Source organism: Camelus ferus, chromosome 16 (assembly GCF_009834535.1).
Source record: "Camelus ferus isolate YT-003-E chromosome 16, BCGSAC_Cfer_1.0, whole genome shotgun sequence".
NCBI classification, from domain to species: domain Eukaryota; kingdom Metazoa; phylum Chordata; class Mammalia; order Artiodactyla; family Camelidae; genus Camelus; species Camelus ferus.
The window spans coordinates 29,646,815-29,664,950 of record NC_045711.1 but is presented as its reverse complement, the minus strand read 5'-3'; the positions used below and the strand labels follow the sequence as shown (position 1 = coordinate 29,664,950).

At 38.6% G+C, this 18,136-nt stretch overlaps 2 protein-coding genes across 4 annotated transcripts in view; both read right to left on the bottom strand.

Annotated features, from left to right (window-relative positions):
• Positions 1-5,536, bottom strand: part of ABCA9 (ATP binding cassette subfamily A member 9) — a 58,086-nt gene extending 52,550 nt beyond the window's left edge. Inside the window, 2 exon segments of the mRNA XM_032456996.1 lie at positions 1,086-1,476; positions 4,960-5,536. Of these exon segments, the coding sequence (XP_032312887.1) occupies positions 1,086-1,151 (66 nt within the window). The 5' untranslated portion in view covers positions 1,152-1,476; positions 4,960-5,536.
• Positions 5,537-12,324: 6,788 nt separating this feature from the next.
• Positions 12,325-18,136, bottom strand: part of ABCA6 (ATP binding cassette subfamily A member 6) — a 51,337-nt gene continuing 45,525 nt past the window's right edge. For 2 of the 3 annotated variants that reach the window (XM_014564023.2, XM_032456986.1), the window contains exons 35-39: positions 17,267-17,386; positions 16,931-17,071; positions 15,831-15,910; positions 14,059-14,114; positions 12,325-13,927 (exon numbers count right to left, since the gene is read on the bottom strand). In XM_014564023.2, the coding sequence (XP_014419509.2) occupies positions 13,826-13,927; positions 14,059-14,114; positions 15,831-15,910; positions 16,931-17,071; positions 17,267-17,386 (499 nt within the window). In that variant the 3' untranslated portion in view covers positions 12,325-13,825. The remainder of the gene's footprint in view (positions 13,928-14,058; positions 14,115-15,830; positions 15,911-16,930; positions 17,072-17,266; positions 17,387-18,136) is intronic. The other variant, XM_032456987.1, reaches the window with a different exon arrangement.

Below are 18,136 nucleotides of genomic sequence, written 5' to 3'. Positions count from 1 at the left end.
AAGCAGTAAAAGAGGAGTGTGAGAGCCTGAGGACTAAGGACAAGACAGGAAGGAGACCCTATAGTCAGTCCAGGTCTAGAACAAGGGCTTTGGAACAAAATTAGTTGCTGGTGCTTCCTTGTGTGGTGTGCCCCTTTCATGGACCACACTCACGTGTAAAAAGCACCTAAGAATGGATGTCAGGATTCAGAAGCCGTGTGGATGAGCTCCTGATAATAATGCCGTCAGAGCCGACGGGGACAGCTGGAGACCCCAACCAAAACCGAACTGAAGCATTTCCAACTAGGAAATCACTGCTGAGGCAAACCACGGCATCTGAAAGGGTTAAACATGTTGCCTGGGGCCTGTTCTTTTTCCTTTCTGTGGATGAGCACATGTGCTGGGACATGTTTACGACTAAAGGACAATGAACATGATCTATTTGCCATGATTGTGGCTGTCTGTTTCTGACTGTTAAGACTGATTTTTTTTCCACTGCACATCCTGATCAGGAAAAAAAAGATTAGGAAAAAAAAAAAAACCATACTATTCACTGTAGTTGCATAAAATATCTAGTTAGCTTAAATGGCTCTGAATGGTATAAGTCATGTGATCTAGAAATAATAACTTGGCTATGAAAAACCAGTCACTTCCCAGTCAGAATTCCCAAGATTCAGAGCATAGATACATTGCACAACAACTTAGATCAAAATTCTTAAACAGTTAGTATGACAAACAAGCTCAATAAAAATATTACCTTAAGATTTTTTGATAAAAATATTCTCAAGCCTGTTAAATCAACTTAAAACTCAGAAAACTGAGCATCCTCCAATGTTTATAAACCCTCTGGTGGAAAAACTGAAAATCAACAAAAAAGAATAAGTAATTTTAATAACTTGGGAAACAGCTCATACTTGCAAAGAGGCAACATAAGGTTACATTCCTTTCAATTCATCCAATAGTATATTAGATAACATAGGCTATTTGTCCAAACATGCTTGTCATGGGGTAAAAATGAAAAAAATCTTAGTTCTCCAACTGGTTATTTAGTCATACAATATAAAAGACTCAGATGATTTGAAAAATCAAAATGACTAGTGACTTACCGCATTTAATAGTTTCCATCTAAATGTTTGGCGTTTCCTATTTGAAGGTGCACATTGTATTTTCATATGCAAAACAACCACAGTTTTAGAGGTTAACTTACTCTCAGGAAGGCTGGAGCAAGGATCTGGAAACAGCTCATCCACGGGTCTCTCTGCGTGTCCTGGAGAAGAACTCACATTCCTTTTGGGTCACTACTATATCATGCTTTTAACTTCATGTTTATTGTCAATAGTTCCGTTCAGAATGATTTCCGAAAAGGATTACGGTCTTAAGTCCGCCAGGCTGCCAAAAACTCTTGGCTCACGTCGCATGGCGACTTCTTTCCAGTTTTCCGTTTCTTTGTCTCCCCGCCAGTTCCTCAGCAGGGAGTTCAGAGTTGCAGATGGCTGGCTGAACACAGAAGAACATTAGGAACTATCAAATCAAAGGGAACATAGTCTTTCTCAATTAGCTTTTTCAAACAAGGCCCTCTTGGGAGAGTTGATCCCCAGCACAGTCTCTTAAAGAAACAGTTCGGAGCAGAGCAGAGAGAAGTAGAGAAGGAAAAAAAAAATTTTTTTAATGATAGCTGTACATACAAACAGTTCAGAAAGTAACTCAAAACCTTCCACTGAAATATAGTTCTTAAAACCTGGATATAGAAAGACGGCAATGAAGCAACGTATTTTTTTAAGGGTAGCAAAATGAACTTCGAATTTTCATCTGCATCTCGTTGCACTGCATGCAAGATACCTGCAGCATCTTTCTTGAAGTGGAAAATAGGAGAATCCTTAGAGCAATGTCACAGACAAGTATCTGCATTCTCAAGACCTAGATAGGCTTGTGATTTCTGCAAGTCCCAGAAAGCAAAGTACCTTCTCTATAAGCGAACACTGGTTTTTAGTATGTCCTGTTTTCCATATTGTTCAAGAAATATTTTTTTTAACAGGTAAGAGCTGCCATTCTATCTTTTTTGTGTGTGTGAACATTTCAGGTAAGTCAAAGACAAGGCAATTCCAAAACTTCTTGTATTTCATGGAGTTCGTCTTTGGCGGAAGGAGAAAGGTGAAAAGGGCCACCCTCTTTCTGCTTGCTGTCAGTCTGTTAAGTTCCTCTGCATTATCATTACTCCGTGAAAACATGGCTGAAGGGAAATACTGTGCTACGCATGCAATTCTCACATCAAACAGACTCACCTGTGTCCCACTGGCCAGGGTAATTGCATGAAACTTCCTCACCTACTTCTCGTTCCCTCAATATTTATTCAATCATGCTTACTTTTTGGCTAATTATATGGGCCCAGAAATTGCTCAGCTAATAAAATAGAGGCAGATGGAATTCAATAACGCATGAGACAGTCAAGCTTTAAAAAAAAAAAAAAAGACCGCTGTTCCTGTATGTCTGCTGTCTGCTGTAGGAGATATAAGATTACCATATTTAATAACACTACTAGCATTTTGTACACAGATATTCAGGAATTTTTTTTTTCCAGTAACTGTTTCCTAGAAGAACTTTGTATCTAGGAGAGAGCTGGCTTCTGGACTGTATTCTTTTCTTTCAATATACTGGCTTCTTCCTTTACTGCATGGTAATCTCTGCAGCATTGTAACCGAGCAAGCCCACCCTCGTTCAACTTCCTTTTCAACATTTTTTTGATCAAGTCATGTCTTCACTCTTCTAAACAATCTTTAGTCTCAGCTTGCCAATTAAAAAAAAAAAAGAAAGTCCTACTGGGATTTCACAAGTGGAATGGCACTGATTTTATAGCATAATGTACCTACTGAGCAACCAAATAGGACACTTCTTATGTGGAAGGCACACAAAAATATTAACGCATTTAACCCACACGATAATCTCATGAGGTAGCATTATTATAATCATCCCCATTTTACAGATGAGAAAAGTGAGATTCTGAGTTTAAATAACTTGCCCAAATTCAAACAGCTGGTAAGTAACAGAATCTGGGTTAAAACACATCTCCAGTCTGTTATCTCAAATAACAAAGTCTCCTGAAACAGTATACTTTATTTTTCTTTTCATCTCTTCTGCAAATCTTTTACTTTCCACAAGGGGATGTAAGTCCCTAGGGTAGCCAGTCCATTTCATCCAGTCATCTGATAGTGTGGTCTCTAAGATTTCTTGTGGTTTTCCATTTCTCCATTTCTACACTGATTGTTTTTTCTCTGTTCCTTGTTTTAGGTTCCCCTTGCTCTTTCTTCCTCCTCTCCTCTGGAGCGTTCTGAGTGAGAACTTTCTGATATTTCATTCTACTGGTGCTCACCTTTAAATGCTGGGAAGTGTAGTTGAACCTACATTATGCTGGCAATGCAAAAAAGTCAGCCTGTATCTCTCCCTGTCTCCCCTCCATGGCCTGCTATGGACATACGTGCCTCCTTCCCACCCCTTCCATGATAAGTCCTTCAGCATATATGACCTTGAAACCTTAGCTCTCCTCCTTGCTAGCTGTGCAACGGTGGGCAAATGATTTACTCGAGGACCCTCAGTTTCCCCACCTGTAAGAGACAAATAATACAATAGTATCCAATGGGGTCACATAGATAAAAATTTGGGATTTGGGGGTAGGGTAGAGTGAACACTCAGTAAATGCTAGAGATTATATTCTCCAGCGCCTTGCCCAAACTGGAAATTATAGGTATTAATCTAATGGATGAAAAATACTACCACTTTGATTACTTAACATACATTTCTTGGATTATCTGTGATGCCAAGCACATTTAAGTTTAATTTTTGGCCATTTGTAGATTATTTGACTAATAAATCTGTCCATTTTTTCCACCTGTATTTCTGGTACTCTGCCATTCTAGGTTTTTTGTTTATGTGTTTGCTTTTGACCTCGAGTGAAAATAACTTAAATCATTCACTTAAAAATGTTGCTGCCTTCTCACATCTAGTTCTGCTGCTGAGAATGCTTACATAACTTTGATCTCATTAACTTGAGGCATTTTGTTTTTCTTGCTAGAGTATGTTAGTATTTTCTCTTTAGCCTCAAGTGTGTGAGATTTCATGACACTGTACCTCCGTGTAAGTTTTGTTTTGGTTTACGGTTTTATTTTTTTGCCCTGCATGGCACTTTGTGGTCACTTGCATTCAAAGAATTTGTGTCTTCACTGTGGAAGGTCCCTAAGAGCAAAATAAAAATAGAACTAGGTATATATCTGAAGAAAATGAGAACACTAATTTAAAAAGATACATGCACTCTGATGTTCATTATTTACAGTAGCAAAGATATGGAAGCAACTTAAGTGTCCATCAACAGATGAATGGGCCAAGAAGATATATACACATATATAGACACACACAATGGAATACTACTCAGTTATAAAACAGAACACAATTTTGCCATTTGCAACAATGTGGAAGAAGCTAGAGGGTATTATGCTTAGTGCAGTAAGTCAGAGAAAGACACTATGTTATTTCTTATATGTGGAATCTAAAAAACAAAACAAATGAGTGAAATTAACAAAGCAGAAACAGACTCACAACTATAAAGAACAAACTAGTGGTTATCAGTGGGGAGAGGGGAGTGGGAAGGGGCAAAATAGGGGTAGGCGATGAAGAGGTACAAACTACTATGTCTAAAATAAATAAGCTACAAGGATATATTGTACAGCACCAGGAATATAGTCAAAATTTTATAACTTTAAATGAAATATACTCTATAAAAATATTGAATCACTATGTTGTGCATCTGAAACTAACACAATGTTGTAAAACCAACTATACTTCAATTTAAAATGAAAAATGTGTCTTCTTTTTAAGATCTGGGAAATTTTCAGCTAATATATTGGTCAAAAATTGCCTCCCTCCTAGTCTATTTTTTTTTTTTAACCTGAAAATTTACTAGGTATTCAAGATCTATTGTCCTTGTCTTACCTTTTGCCTCTCTACCATCTTGGAACTGGAAAACAATCCATTTCACACCACAAGTAAACAACATTTCCACTGTACAATTTCTATAACGCTACTCCCATTGTCACCTTCACGGTGTCGCCATTTCGCTGCAGAAATACACAAGACTTTTCATCATCTGGTCCTTGCTTCTCCTTCGCCTTCCTTTGCCTTAACCTTTCCCCCAAACACAGGCATACTTCAACATGATGCTTTTTAAAAAAATGTATACACTGCATTCTCATTTACCTCTACTGTTTCTCCGGGAATGAGCCCCTCCTCTCAGCTGGTCATCCCATGATGACTACATTGATCTGCCTAATTCTTACCTGTCCAGCAGGTCTCAGGTCTGATGTCTCCTCCCCCGAGGAGAGCCTCCTATGTGGGTTAGGTGCCCCTCCCCGGTGCTCCTGTAGCACACCATGGTTACCGCCATTGTAGTGTGTACCTCACCATATTTTAAACTAGTTATACTCATCTCTCTTCCATCCTAGATTGTAAGCTTCTGAAGAGAACCACAGAATCCTCGCTGCTGTACACATCTCAGAGCCTGGGACATGAAAGTTGCTCAATACGTTTACTCTGAGTTTAAAAGATATAATGTTGAATGTGAGGTAGTGAAGCAAAAATAAACAAAAACTAGCATTTATTATTTCCAGAAACTTGATTATGAAAGAAAAGTCTTTGTTGGCTGGTAGCCAAAATGAGTTGTTTTGGTCAAGGGTAGGGTTTTTTTGGTTTTTTTTTTTTTAAGATAGTACTTGGAAGGGGAAGGAAAAAAGGAAACACCAAAAATACAGAAGAAATCAAGTAATAGATGGAATGTTGCCTTTTCAGGATTGCGTCAGAACCAAGACGAGAGGAAACCTTGAAAAGGAGAAGGGAGAGTTTCTCTGTCGCAAGAAAAAAAGGAGGTGAAACTGAGAACTGAAAGAACTTTTAAATATGACAACATCCAGTGAGGATTTCATCCCTTGAGAGTTAAGATATTGTTTCCGTGAAATTCTGTGAAATTCTAAGAGCAGACCAACAGATGTGCTTGGCAACTGAGGACAGTGCTAGGAGTCCTGAAACTGCTCTCAGGAGAATGGAACGGGTTTACCTTAGAATGTGTTAGGGATTCTCAGTCATGCTGAGAGCCCTGCTGAAGGAGGCAGAGCTCCTTAAATCAAAGGAAAAAAAAATCATGGCGTTTGCCTTTGAACTGATGTCTCAAAGTAACATTTTTAAAAGTCATCTATTTGCTGACTAAAATCACTAGTAGGTCAAGAAAGGCATCAATGACTACAGAAACTGATAAATCATGAATTACCCAAAGACTTACCCAAAAAAATGCTTAAAATGAGCAAGCAAGCAAGAACATTTATCCAACAAACTGAGTTATTCAAACTCAGGACTCCAGCATCAGCACTGGTAACTCAGTGACTAAAACGTCGATGCAGAAAGTGCATGAATTGACATCTTATTGTTGAATTTTGCGATGTTTTTGCTATTTCATTCTTTTTACAAAGTGCAGTTTGCCAAATGCATAACTAAATGTTTTAATGTTGTTACTTATATTCACTAATTTTGAATTTAGCAAATAAAGTCACTGGACTTACACAAGTTTCTCCCTCTTTTCTTACTTTATATAAGCCTAACTGGTAAGCTTGGGGCTCTCAGGGCATCACCGCCCATCGTAAGTACATCGTTACAAGCTCTAGGTAGACTTAACAAACGCTGCACACGGCTCATCGGATTTGAAAGAATGAGGCAATATTGACACTGAATTCTTCTCAACTTTGGTTGAAAGCAGGCGAGTATCTCAGGGCAGTATGCAAAAAGTGATGGCAGATGCCAACCCCAGTGCAGAATGCCTGAATGGTACCTGAGAAATTTCAGCTCCTTCTCTATTAGAGACTAGGAAATCCAAGCCTCATCCCACAATATTTTGGGCTATTACTATTTCCTATATTTGTTTTTCAGATATTTGATTAAATCCATATAGCTTAAATTTTGCATGAGCTTTTTTTCTCACAGAAATTATTACTGATTATTACATAAGCTTAGATGCTCAGCTTTTTTGCATATTCAATGAGAGCTTCAAACAAAAATGCATTTATTCCATCATCTGAAAGCATCATTTATAACATACAATCATTACTCTTCTAAACCCACCCCCAGGTGTCTCTTTTGCAAGTTTTCCGGTTTACCTAGTGTAAAACCTAAAAAAGATGAAGAAAATATTGGGCCAGTTCAGTCAATCATTTGCACTAAAATATCACATAGTGTGATTTTAAAGACAATAGTAAGATTTCTATCAACAGTTGAACTCCTGCTGATGTGTTTTTCTCCCTCTCATTTAAAAATGGATGGAAAAAATATAACAAAAATAGAGACCAAATTCAAAGAAAAATAAATATCCAGATGCCAGAAATTAGACAAGAAAACAAAGTGAAAAAAAGAGTGCTAATTTAAGCAAGTAAGTTTTGGGGTGGTTTGGCAAAGGCTGATTGATAAACCGGCTAAAATATAAATCATGTGTGATGATAACATAGTCCTATTTTTAAATAAAATTTAGGGTTTCTCCATTATAGATATCTCTGATAATGGATAATATATCTTATAATGGATCTCCTTCAAGAAGAAAGAAATTGAGCCCAAAAGGAAGTAGTTGGATGTTGGAGACAAATAAATACATTGGTAAACTAAGTAAATATTAACGGTGCAAAGTAATGACGACAATGACTAATTTGTGCATGGGGGGAGGGTGTTAAACACAATGTGGGATTAAAATATCACACAGCAATTATACTGGAGAAAAGAGAGGCATGATCAGAGCCAAGTTCCCTGTAAATCTTACAGTTCAGGATGAGGACAGAAGTACTGACTAACTTTAGAAGTGCACTGTCCAATATGCACAGCCACTAGCCACCTGTGGGTATTTAAACTTAAATTTTAATTCATTAGAAGTCAATAAAATGTAGAATTCAGCTCCTTTACCTGCGACACGGAAAGCGCTTGGAAGTCCTCATTCCCTTCCTAACAACAAGGAAAAGGTAAGCAAACTGAACATCAATGATGTTTCTTGGAACCATCACAGCCCTGAAATCTGCAATCACAAGGACCCAAAGGTGTTAAGAGACTTACAGCTTTTTAAAACTCAGACATGACCTGCTTTTGTTTGCCTCTCCACACAAATACAGCTTTCTTTTAGGTAGCCTCGTGCATGGCAGCTAGCGATATTCCCAGAGGTGGAACAGTGTTCTCCCAAATCCAAATAAACCAACCAAACACAGCGCTTCTGGTTTGGGCCTAGGGGAGAGCAACAGCAGTTTAATTTTAGTCTCTTGTAGAATATCCCGGATGGCTCCTGCCCACGTTACTCCAAAGAATTTTATCATTAGGGCTGGTCCTTGGACTTTCACTAGATTTATTAGCCCAGCCTCAGTTATGTGATTCACCATATATATTCAATTCAATCATAACGTCATCAATATGGTGTCTTACTGCACTGGAAACCCACATCAAGCCCAAATCCCTTCTGACCAAATGATGACAGTAAGTTGAGGAGTTAAAATAACCCGTGACAGCACAGTAAACAAACAGAGATCTTCCCCATGTGAAGATGAACGACGCTTGGCCCTCTTCCAAGACTGAGATGGAGAAGAACCTGTCTGCAGAAAGAGTTGCTACGTCCCAGTCTCATTTAGCCGGCTCTACTTCTTTGCACGGTTGAAGCCGCGTCCAGAACTGCTGAGTTACGGCCGATCCAAACCGCAGTCATCTCTTGTTAGCCTCCATGAGCTACAAGCCTTTGCCAAGGGCTACACAGGGCTATTGGGCGGGGAAGTCATTGGTACCAGCACTCCAGCTTCTAACATGTCATTAATTTAAGTGGTCATCCCCTTTTGCCCACCAAACTATTCTATATTGTTTTAATTACCTACTCATGTTCTATTGGTTCTCTTTTAGTGCGTCCAATTAAGACAAGCCTGAGGGTGTACTTCCATGCTTTCTGTTTACAATGTTCAGTAGAGGAACCAATCCCCAGTTAGATGTAATACCCATCCCAATGGTGTCCATCCCAATAATACACTCAGTAAAGGAGACTTGACCACCTCACATAAACGTTGCTCAAAAATCCCAATTTTCACCTACACTTTCACTTAATCCCATCAGCCTTTGCCTCTCCACATCCTCCCAATCTAAATTTAGCAGCCATTAACATTTCACCAACAGGTTTCAAATCACAGTGCTCTGGGCGCCTGTGTCAGTGAATCCCAGGAAAGTCTCTCTCCCACTCCTCCCTGGTCATGTTACCCACACATGTACATATGGCCTTGGGTCCCCACCAGGTAGGACCAGAAGACTGTGTCCTCTCCTTCACTCTTTACCTTGATTAATCTGCTTAACCAATATCCCAGGTGATTCTGGGCAGAGTATCTTATCATCATGTTTGCCTTCTGGTTTTTAAAATTCCTCCAAACTTGGGTAGATGAAGTCGACTTGTTTGGGCCCTTCTGATGCTGGGGACCAGCAGAGTGTCCCATTGGTCCACCCAACCTTCGACAGTACTGCATCAACACCTTTGTTTCATTACCACCAATGTCCACCACGTTCACCCCATTTCTCAGTAACCATCTAGAACGTCCCCCTTTCTAGGTCAAGTTCCTTTACTCTCCTCTCAGTCTCTCATTTTCTTTTTAATTACTTTAGTAACCTTGGTATCAGTAAGATCTATATGGGGAAATGAGACTGCAAATCTGATAAAGCTTCTCAAACTCATTAGATTTTTGCAGAGTAATGTCACGTGGGGTGCCTATGTAAAAGGGACCCCTTTAGTTACAGCATTTACCATAACCTGCTAATGAGCATATTTAATGGATGAATGTCCCAGTCACCATAAAGCCAATCCCACTTGCATGCGAAGCATATCCACTGCTTCATCTGAGGTGTTCCACTAGGCATTTCTAGGGGAGTTGGGCAGTTACCCTCTTCAGAATAAATACATTTTTATGGTGGCTTTTATCCAGTCCACCAGGCTGGCCATTCCCTCAAGAATAACCTTCTGTGTGTCTGGATCACATAGAGCCATCTGTGACTGTTCAACGGGTCCTGTAAGACCCAACCAAGCTCTTCCCCTCTGCAGCACTCTGAACCAAAGACACAGCCCCCAAATTAGCCACTCTCACAATCCATTTTAGTAAAGGTTCTTCAGGAAGCTGATGGTACCAATCCATAAAATGAGACACCTCCTTCACACTACAGCCCTGGCCTCAGCAATTTCTTGGTTTTCCCTCCACCACACTGACTTCCTTTTTGGAGACCAGAGGCCTCGGAGGTACTTTCTTGGCATAATTTTCCCCTTTGCAGGCAGCTCTGAGGTTAGTAGCCAAAGCTAAGACTGACCCAAATCTGACAGCAGTTTCTCCCACTTTCGCTATTACAGACAATAGTAACTTCCAGAGATTGTATGTTCAGCACGCGTATGTTTTGTTTCCTTACATAACCAATGAACCAGCTCCTTGGGAATTGTGTCTGCTCTCATCTCTCCCTCCGCTAGTAACTGTTACCTTTAGTGACTGATGGTAGCACCGTTGCAGTTTTATACCTCGGTGACTAGGGAGCCATTGGGGATCAAAGGCTCCCCATCCCTTGCCCTTTCATACTTTCTCTCCCAACCCATATGTTTCCATGAGCCAGTGCAGTCCTAGCAAATTCCACTTCACTGACACCAAATGTCCAGGAAAAACACAGTGTTTCCTTTTGCAACCCTACTTCACTTCTGGCCATCAAAAAAGGGAACTGTGATGCAGTCCATAGCTGGGTATTGGAGGATTTAATTCAAATAATTTAGTTCTAACACTACCTACCTGGAGCTAGTATCAGATCCCACAAATTACGGGCTCAGTCCCACAAAACGACTTCCACGACAGACGCTAATCGCAAGTCCCCAGGTGGTCACCTGTGATTTTGATCAACGGCTACAAATTTGGCTTCCCATTACTCCCCTCCTTGGGTTCCCCAATTTGCTAGGACAGCTCATAGAGCTGAAGGGAACACTTATTTATGTTTACAGGTTTATTATATAAAAAGGATATGATAAAGGAGTCAGGTAAATAACCATAGGAAGGGACACAGGATGAGGTGTGGATGGGTCCCGAGCACAGGAACTTGGGTCCCTGTGGAGTTGGGGGGTGCATCACTCTCCTGGCACATGTGTTTACCAACCCAGACACTTTCCGAACTCAGTACTGTGGCGGTTTTTATGGAGGCTTTATCAGGGAGCCACGATCAATTGTTAATTCAATTTCTTAACCCCTCTCCCCTCTTCAAAGAATGGGAGATGAGGCTGAAAATACCAAGTTTTTAATCATAGTTCGGTCTTTCTGGTGCCCAGCCCCCATCCAGGAGCCCACCAATAGTTGCCTCATTAGAATAAAGGATGCTTTTATCACCCAGGAAATTCCAGGGAATTTATGAGCTCTGGGTCAGACAATCCTACTGCTAAGGAAATTACAAGGATTTTAGAAGCTCCGAGCCAAAAACCAAACATTAGCAGAAACCAGGGGCAACAACCAAGGTATACATTTCTTATTCTTTTACACAAGTGAATACAGAGAATGACAGCCAAGATCTGCTTACCTGGAGAAGCCGCTAGAGCCGTAAGCTGGCAGGAGCAAGCACTGAAATGGTAACTCTGAGGGACGGCTTGAGGCTGAGTGTGGGCTAAGCGGGAGACACTGCTGAGGCCAGCTGTGTCATGAGGGGGCAGAAGTAGGTGGCTGCAACTGGGGGAGGGGGGACAAAGACTGTAAGCTACATCTACTGCTTGAGATCCGACACTAAAACAGGGGTAGGAGGCGAGAAAGCCTCTGGTCTCTCTCTTCCATGCTCCCATCTCTTGTTGCTACTTCCTATTAGACTAGTCAAGCCAACTGGAAGCCAACCATCAAAGAACGGAACTGTGATGCCAACCACAGTCGACCTTTTCAGGTCAGCCTCCCCTGAAAAGGGTATGTCAGGAAAATAGAGAACAAAAGCTGCACGAGATCTGCCGACAATAGATTTAGAGATGGTACAGACTTTCCACCCTTTGTAAAGCATCCCTTCCTCTGTTTTATTCTGATCACCTTCTCTTTTGGTAGTGATTCACCTGCTCTTGAACATAATCCTAATAAAAACACAAGTCAATAGTTTCAAAAACTATATTATGATAGTTTTAGCAAACTATATTGTCCAGATTAATCTTTTAAAGATTTCATAGTACTATATTTGATACTAGTTATTCGGTACTTTGTAAAACATATGTCTATAATAATTAAGAAAATATATAGTTTATAAAGAATACAAGCAAAAATTTCATCATTCGTTATGTAAAATGTTTATATATGTTGTGATGTTATACAGTTGAGCAAAACAGTATTATTTATTGCTTGAGTTTTAGAAATAATTAAATTCAACTCTCATTATGATATGGAATTACTTTTATAGGCCACTAAGGGCACCTGAGTAAACAATTAACTATAGATCATTTATCATAGATTTGGAAATGCAATGCTCCAGATATAATTATGATATATGTAAAATATATAAAATATTTCACTATATAAAAAGCTTATAAAGTGGCTAAGAAACAGTTAAAATACAAAGATAAATGAACAGAGTACAAATAATTAAAACAAAATAAAATGCAAACATATAAAGCTGCAACCTCACCATAAATTTAAAAGTAAATTAAAACCATTGTTATATCAGTAACTATGCATATTATTTAATCAGAAAATTATATGTACTATCATGATTCTATGTAAAAAATGAACAAAGAAAAGAAAGGAAGAAACTAAAGAAAAAAAGGAAATAGTTGACTTTGGGAGGACAGTATAGAGAAAGGGTGATGACTCATTCATTTTATTCAATTTCTTTTTTTTTTTTCTATTATAGAAATTTTCTTCTCTGAGCACAACAATTTGTTTTTAAAGTTATGTAACATATCACCCTCAAAAAGCAGCAAGAATACTGCTTGGCCTTGAAAACTTTTACTGGTGATATTCAAAACAAAATAGCTTATTGTTTAAGGAGAAAATGAAATACTATGTAAAGCTGGCACAGATTTTTTAAATTGAGTAATACAAAAGATATCTGCACGTGTGTGTACATAAGATACATAAGAGAGAAATAATCTCAAAGCAGCAGTAAAAATACGAAAGAACTATTGATCATATGATGAGGGAAATCAGTGCCCACCACAAACATAAGAACTTAATACAACATAGTCAAATTTTTAAAAATCTGAACAAATACTGCTGTGACTCCCACTGTTTTCAAAAGGTATATTTGAAGTGCTTTTCCAATGCACGTGCTTGTTCACTTGTGAATACAAGGGACTCCTAATCCCACGAGTTTTAAAAACATTTCTGAAAAGGTTTCAGAGGAAGACCCTTGGGTTGTATTTGTGTATTAAAGCGAACTCATGTATCCAAAGAATCACAAACTGTTGTGCAACAATCATGCAGCTATAGCTGTTGAATACATCCCTCACACAGGTGAGCAGCAAAGTTTAATAAATGTCATATTTCTTAAAAAGTCGTATTTAAAAAAACTTCAACTTTGTGGATTTATTTTCACAACCCCCTATGCCTGGCTCCTCAGGTATATTTACTAGCACTTTGTGCTACTGCCTTTATCACAGATCGTCCATCACCGCTAAATTTGAGGGGAAGCATAATTTTTAAATTTATTCGTTTATTGATTAAACATACAAATATACTAATATTGGTGTTCATAATTTTCTAATTACAATTCTGCTAATTATTGCACATGACACAGGCTTATACGACATCCGCAAAGAAGTATCAGGCTTGAAGTGCTAAGGGTCCTCTGAATGAGGGAGGAGTTTCCATCTCACTGTTGTATCCACCTCTCTATCAAAATCTCCTGGCTCTTGCTCCTTAGAAAGCTCCAAGAATACCTAAACGGGAGACAAATAGGAAGGAAAAAGGATTATCAAGGTGCTGATTGTCTTCCACATAAACAGGAGAAATGCAGTTACTTTCACGTGAAATTTACGGGGATGATACAAAACCATACTGGCTGACTCACCTTTTCCAATGTGCAGTGAGAGAGGTTGTATTCTTCCAGGTTAAAGTTACATTTCACTGGAAAAAACAGACTAGTAGTAGGTGCTTACAATTTACTTAGATTTTTTTCCAAAGTCATCCAAGATAACAATTCAAATAATTAACATAAATAGAATTTAAAGCTGAGGAAACAAAAGCTTGGTGAAAGAATGAAATAATGAAAAGTCATAGTGTTAATATAAATACATACTAAATTCACCTTCATATTAGAATTCTCTCATATAACTTTTTGATAATATGTGTTTTACTACTTAGTATATGTGTCTTGGGGAGATATGTCAGTTCCTTGAGGAACTGCATAAGTGATCGATGTAGTCCTCCACATGAGGAAGATTTCAATTCCATCCCATTCCCTTTAAAAGGACACACTAGTTTTGTGTGACTGTACTTCAGCCAGCTCATCTTCCGTGCCAGCTCTCTACCAGGAAATCTGCATGAGACTGGTCATCAGATTTACAAATTCATGCTTCCACCATCCACCATTTGTACAAAGAGAATTTTCTATGTGTGAGCCACCCTTAGGTGTCAAGGATAGAGCAGGAGAGAAATAAGGCCAAACCCCAAATTCCTGCCTTCATGTAGTTTGCATTATAGTGTGGAGGAATATGGGCATTGAATAAATAAGCACTTAAATATATAATAAAGTAAATGATGATAGTTACTACAGAGAAACATCCAAAAAATAAACAACTTGACTGAAAAGTAGGCAGAAGACTTGAATAGGCATTTTTCCAAAGAAAACATACAGATGACCAACAGGCACATGAAAAGATGCTCACCATTGCTAATCATCAGAGAAATGCAAATCAAAATCACAGTGAGCTATGAACTCACACCTGTCAGAATGGCCATCATCAAAAAGAACACAAGTAACAAATGTTGGAGAGGAGGTGAAGAGAAGGGAACCCTTGTACACTATTGGTAGGAATGTAAATTGGTGTAGCTACCAGGCAAAACAGTTTTTGAGGTTCCTCAAAACTCTAAAAATAAAACTACTGTATGATACAGCAATTCTACTCCTGGGTATATAGCTGAAGAAAATGAAAACACTAATTCAAAGAGATATATGCATCCCATTGTTCATAGCAGCATTATTTATGATAGCAGAGATACAGAAGCAACCTAAGTGTCTATCAACAGATAAATGGATAAAGAAGATGTGGTGTATGTATATATATATACACACACATATACATACAATGGAATACTACTCAGCCATAAAAAGAATGAAAATCTTGCCATTTGCAACAACATGGATGAACCTGGAGGGTATTATTCCTAATAAAATAAGTCAGACAGAGGAAGACAAATGCTGTATGTTATCACTTATATGTAGACTTTAAAAAATAAAACAAGCAAATAAATATAACAAAACAGAGAAAGACTCACAGATATGGAGAACAAACTAGTGGTTACCAGTGGGGAGAGGGAAGCGGGGAAGGGCAGCATAAGGGCAGGGGCTGAAGAGGTACAAACTACTATGTGTAAAATAAATAAGCTGTTGTACAGCATAGGAAATACAGCCAATATTTTATAATAACCTTAAATGAAGCATAATCTATAAAAATTTTGAATCACTACGTTGTACACCTGAAACTAATACAATATTGCAAATCAACTATACCTCAGTTTAAAAATGAAAAAAAAAGTTAAGTTAAATACAAAAAAAAAAAAAAACCTATCTAATTCTGGATTAACTCTTCAAAAGTTTTATTTAAAAATGGTCATTCTTACCCGCCTCTAATTTGTGAAAGGCCTGAGAAAGAGGGTGAGCGTCCTCCATGGGCAGTTTATAGGTCAAGAAGGAGGAATACCTGGAAAGAGAGAAATGTCATACTTGACCTTGAGTTTCAAGGGGAAAAATGACCATTAAAATAAATGATATTAACAGTAATTTCCTTTTTTAAGATAAAAGTAACGCAAATTAATCCACAGCTTAAATACGAAATAGCTAATTTATCAAGGACAATTCTTTCAGTGGCTTTGGTGGCTGGCTGCTAGAGATCATTCTCCTAGAAATGATCCAGTTTAATTACATTTATGCTCAGTTTAGGCAAACCTTTTTCTTGCTGAGCACAGATATTCTGAATGAGTCCCTTTGATTAGTTCAAATTAGTCTAGGAATAGGACTGAGTTATATGCCCTGACATATATATGTATCTCAGATAATTCCACCACACCTGTACTGTGCTAAAAGGAAAACAGCTGTTGTCATGTCCTGCTTCTTTGGTGTGCTTATCCCTCCAAGAAACTTCAGATTCAGTTCCTGCTCCACCTCCCTGCCCTCCCCTTAATAACACACAGACATACACAACACACGCAGACATATATGCACACACATGCACCTTTCTAGTCTTTGTTTTGAGGCATGAAAACTGTTAAAGGGACACTCCTGGATTATCTCAATTGCTGTTTGTTTCCAATGAGGTAGATTTACCCTAAAGAGTTACATCTTTAAAACTGCCAATGTTTATATCTTTTAAATATTCATAGGGATGTCTAGGGAAGGCAGCATGGCCCCGGCTGCAGTCCTGTGTCGATCCAAGTCGTCAGAAGTTCCTTACTCCAGTTTTCCCAAGTCCTCCTCCAGAGCTGGGGACCAACCCTGGACAGCCAAGGAGACCCATGCAGGGTGTCTCCAGGCCTCCCTGTGGGAACATAGCTTTCTGGATAGCTCCCAAATACCTTATAAGCTGGAAGACTCAACAAATCAGTTCTCAAGGTCCCTAACTTGACTGTGAAGTCAAATTGCCCTGAAGTCCTCACAGAGCAGAAGAGGAGCCGCTGAGTGCATAGGGCCCACCTCGTTCTCCACAATCAAAAGCCCTTTTCACCTTTCCTGCGTTGCAGCCTGTGGGAAAAGCCTCAGAATCTCAGTGTGGACCAAAGCCGCCTGAGAAGTTTCCTTCACTTTTAGTTCAAGAATGTAATCTTTGCCAAGTTTGTTTTTCAGGTGTTGGATGGAGCCGATGAATCTACGAAGGAAAGAAAGAAAGACATGTTGGGAAAAATCTTGCCCGTTAAATTTTTTCATGTTATTCTTAAATTTCAGAAGTAGGAAAAGAGGCGTCCCGAGGGAGATGAAGTGCTCTAGCTGCTCATAATGATTTACCCTCTTCATGGGGAATCTTGTTTTGAAGGTCAAGTTCAGGCTCTGGAAAGACACCCACCTCAGCCTTCCAGACACCAGGATGGCCACGCGGTCACAGATGGCCTCGGCCTCTGCCATGTGATGGGTAGTCAGGAGGGCGCCCCTCTCCGTGTTTTTAATGGCTGTCTGGATCGTCTGCCTGAAGTGAGCCCCCAAATTAACACCATTTTTTAAAGAGCAGGGAAAAAAAGAAGTGGAGGGGAAATCTTACAGATAAAACATAGTTTATGAATTATATTTAAATCCTAATTTTAAAAAAAAACAGGGAAATGTGAGTACCAAGTAAGTTTTTGATAACATAAAGAAAAGTTACAATATTTTTAGGTATGCTAATGGTGTTCTGGTTAAGTTTAAAAAAAGAAAACTTCATATCTTTTGGAAAAACTAACTGGAATGTTCATAAGTAAAGGATACACTACCTAGTATTTGGTTCAAAATAATTAGCGAATAGGGAGAGGAAGTGGGGGAAGGTGAAGATGAAGAAAGATTGGCCTTACATAAATAATTATTGGTTTAATAGGTTCATAAATTATTCTCTTTTCATTTGTATAAAATTTCCATAACAAAGTTCTTTTTAAAAAGTTCAGAATATATTGGATAGTCACAATTATGAAACTGAATTAAGAGAATTTTATAATTCTAAATGGAAAATCCTAGATAGGAAAGTAAAAAGAATTTAAAAACAAACAAACAAAAAAAAACTAGATTGGTAAATTTGACAGATTAGGTAAAAATAGGGAAAAAGGAAATGAGAAAAATATATCAGCGAGTTAATTGTTTCAAAGGAAACAGCTATCGACATTTCAGTAATTAAAAGGCAAAATTAAAATACACTCCAAATTGCAAGACCTGAAACTCCAACAAAACACTTGGAGAGTTTTTTCCAATG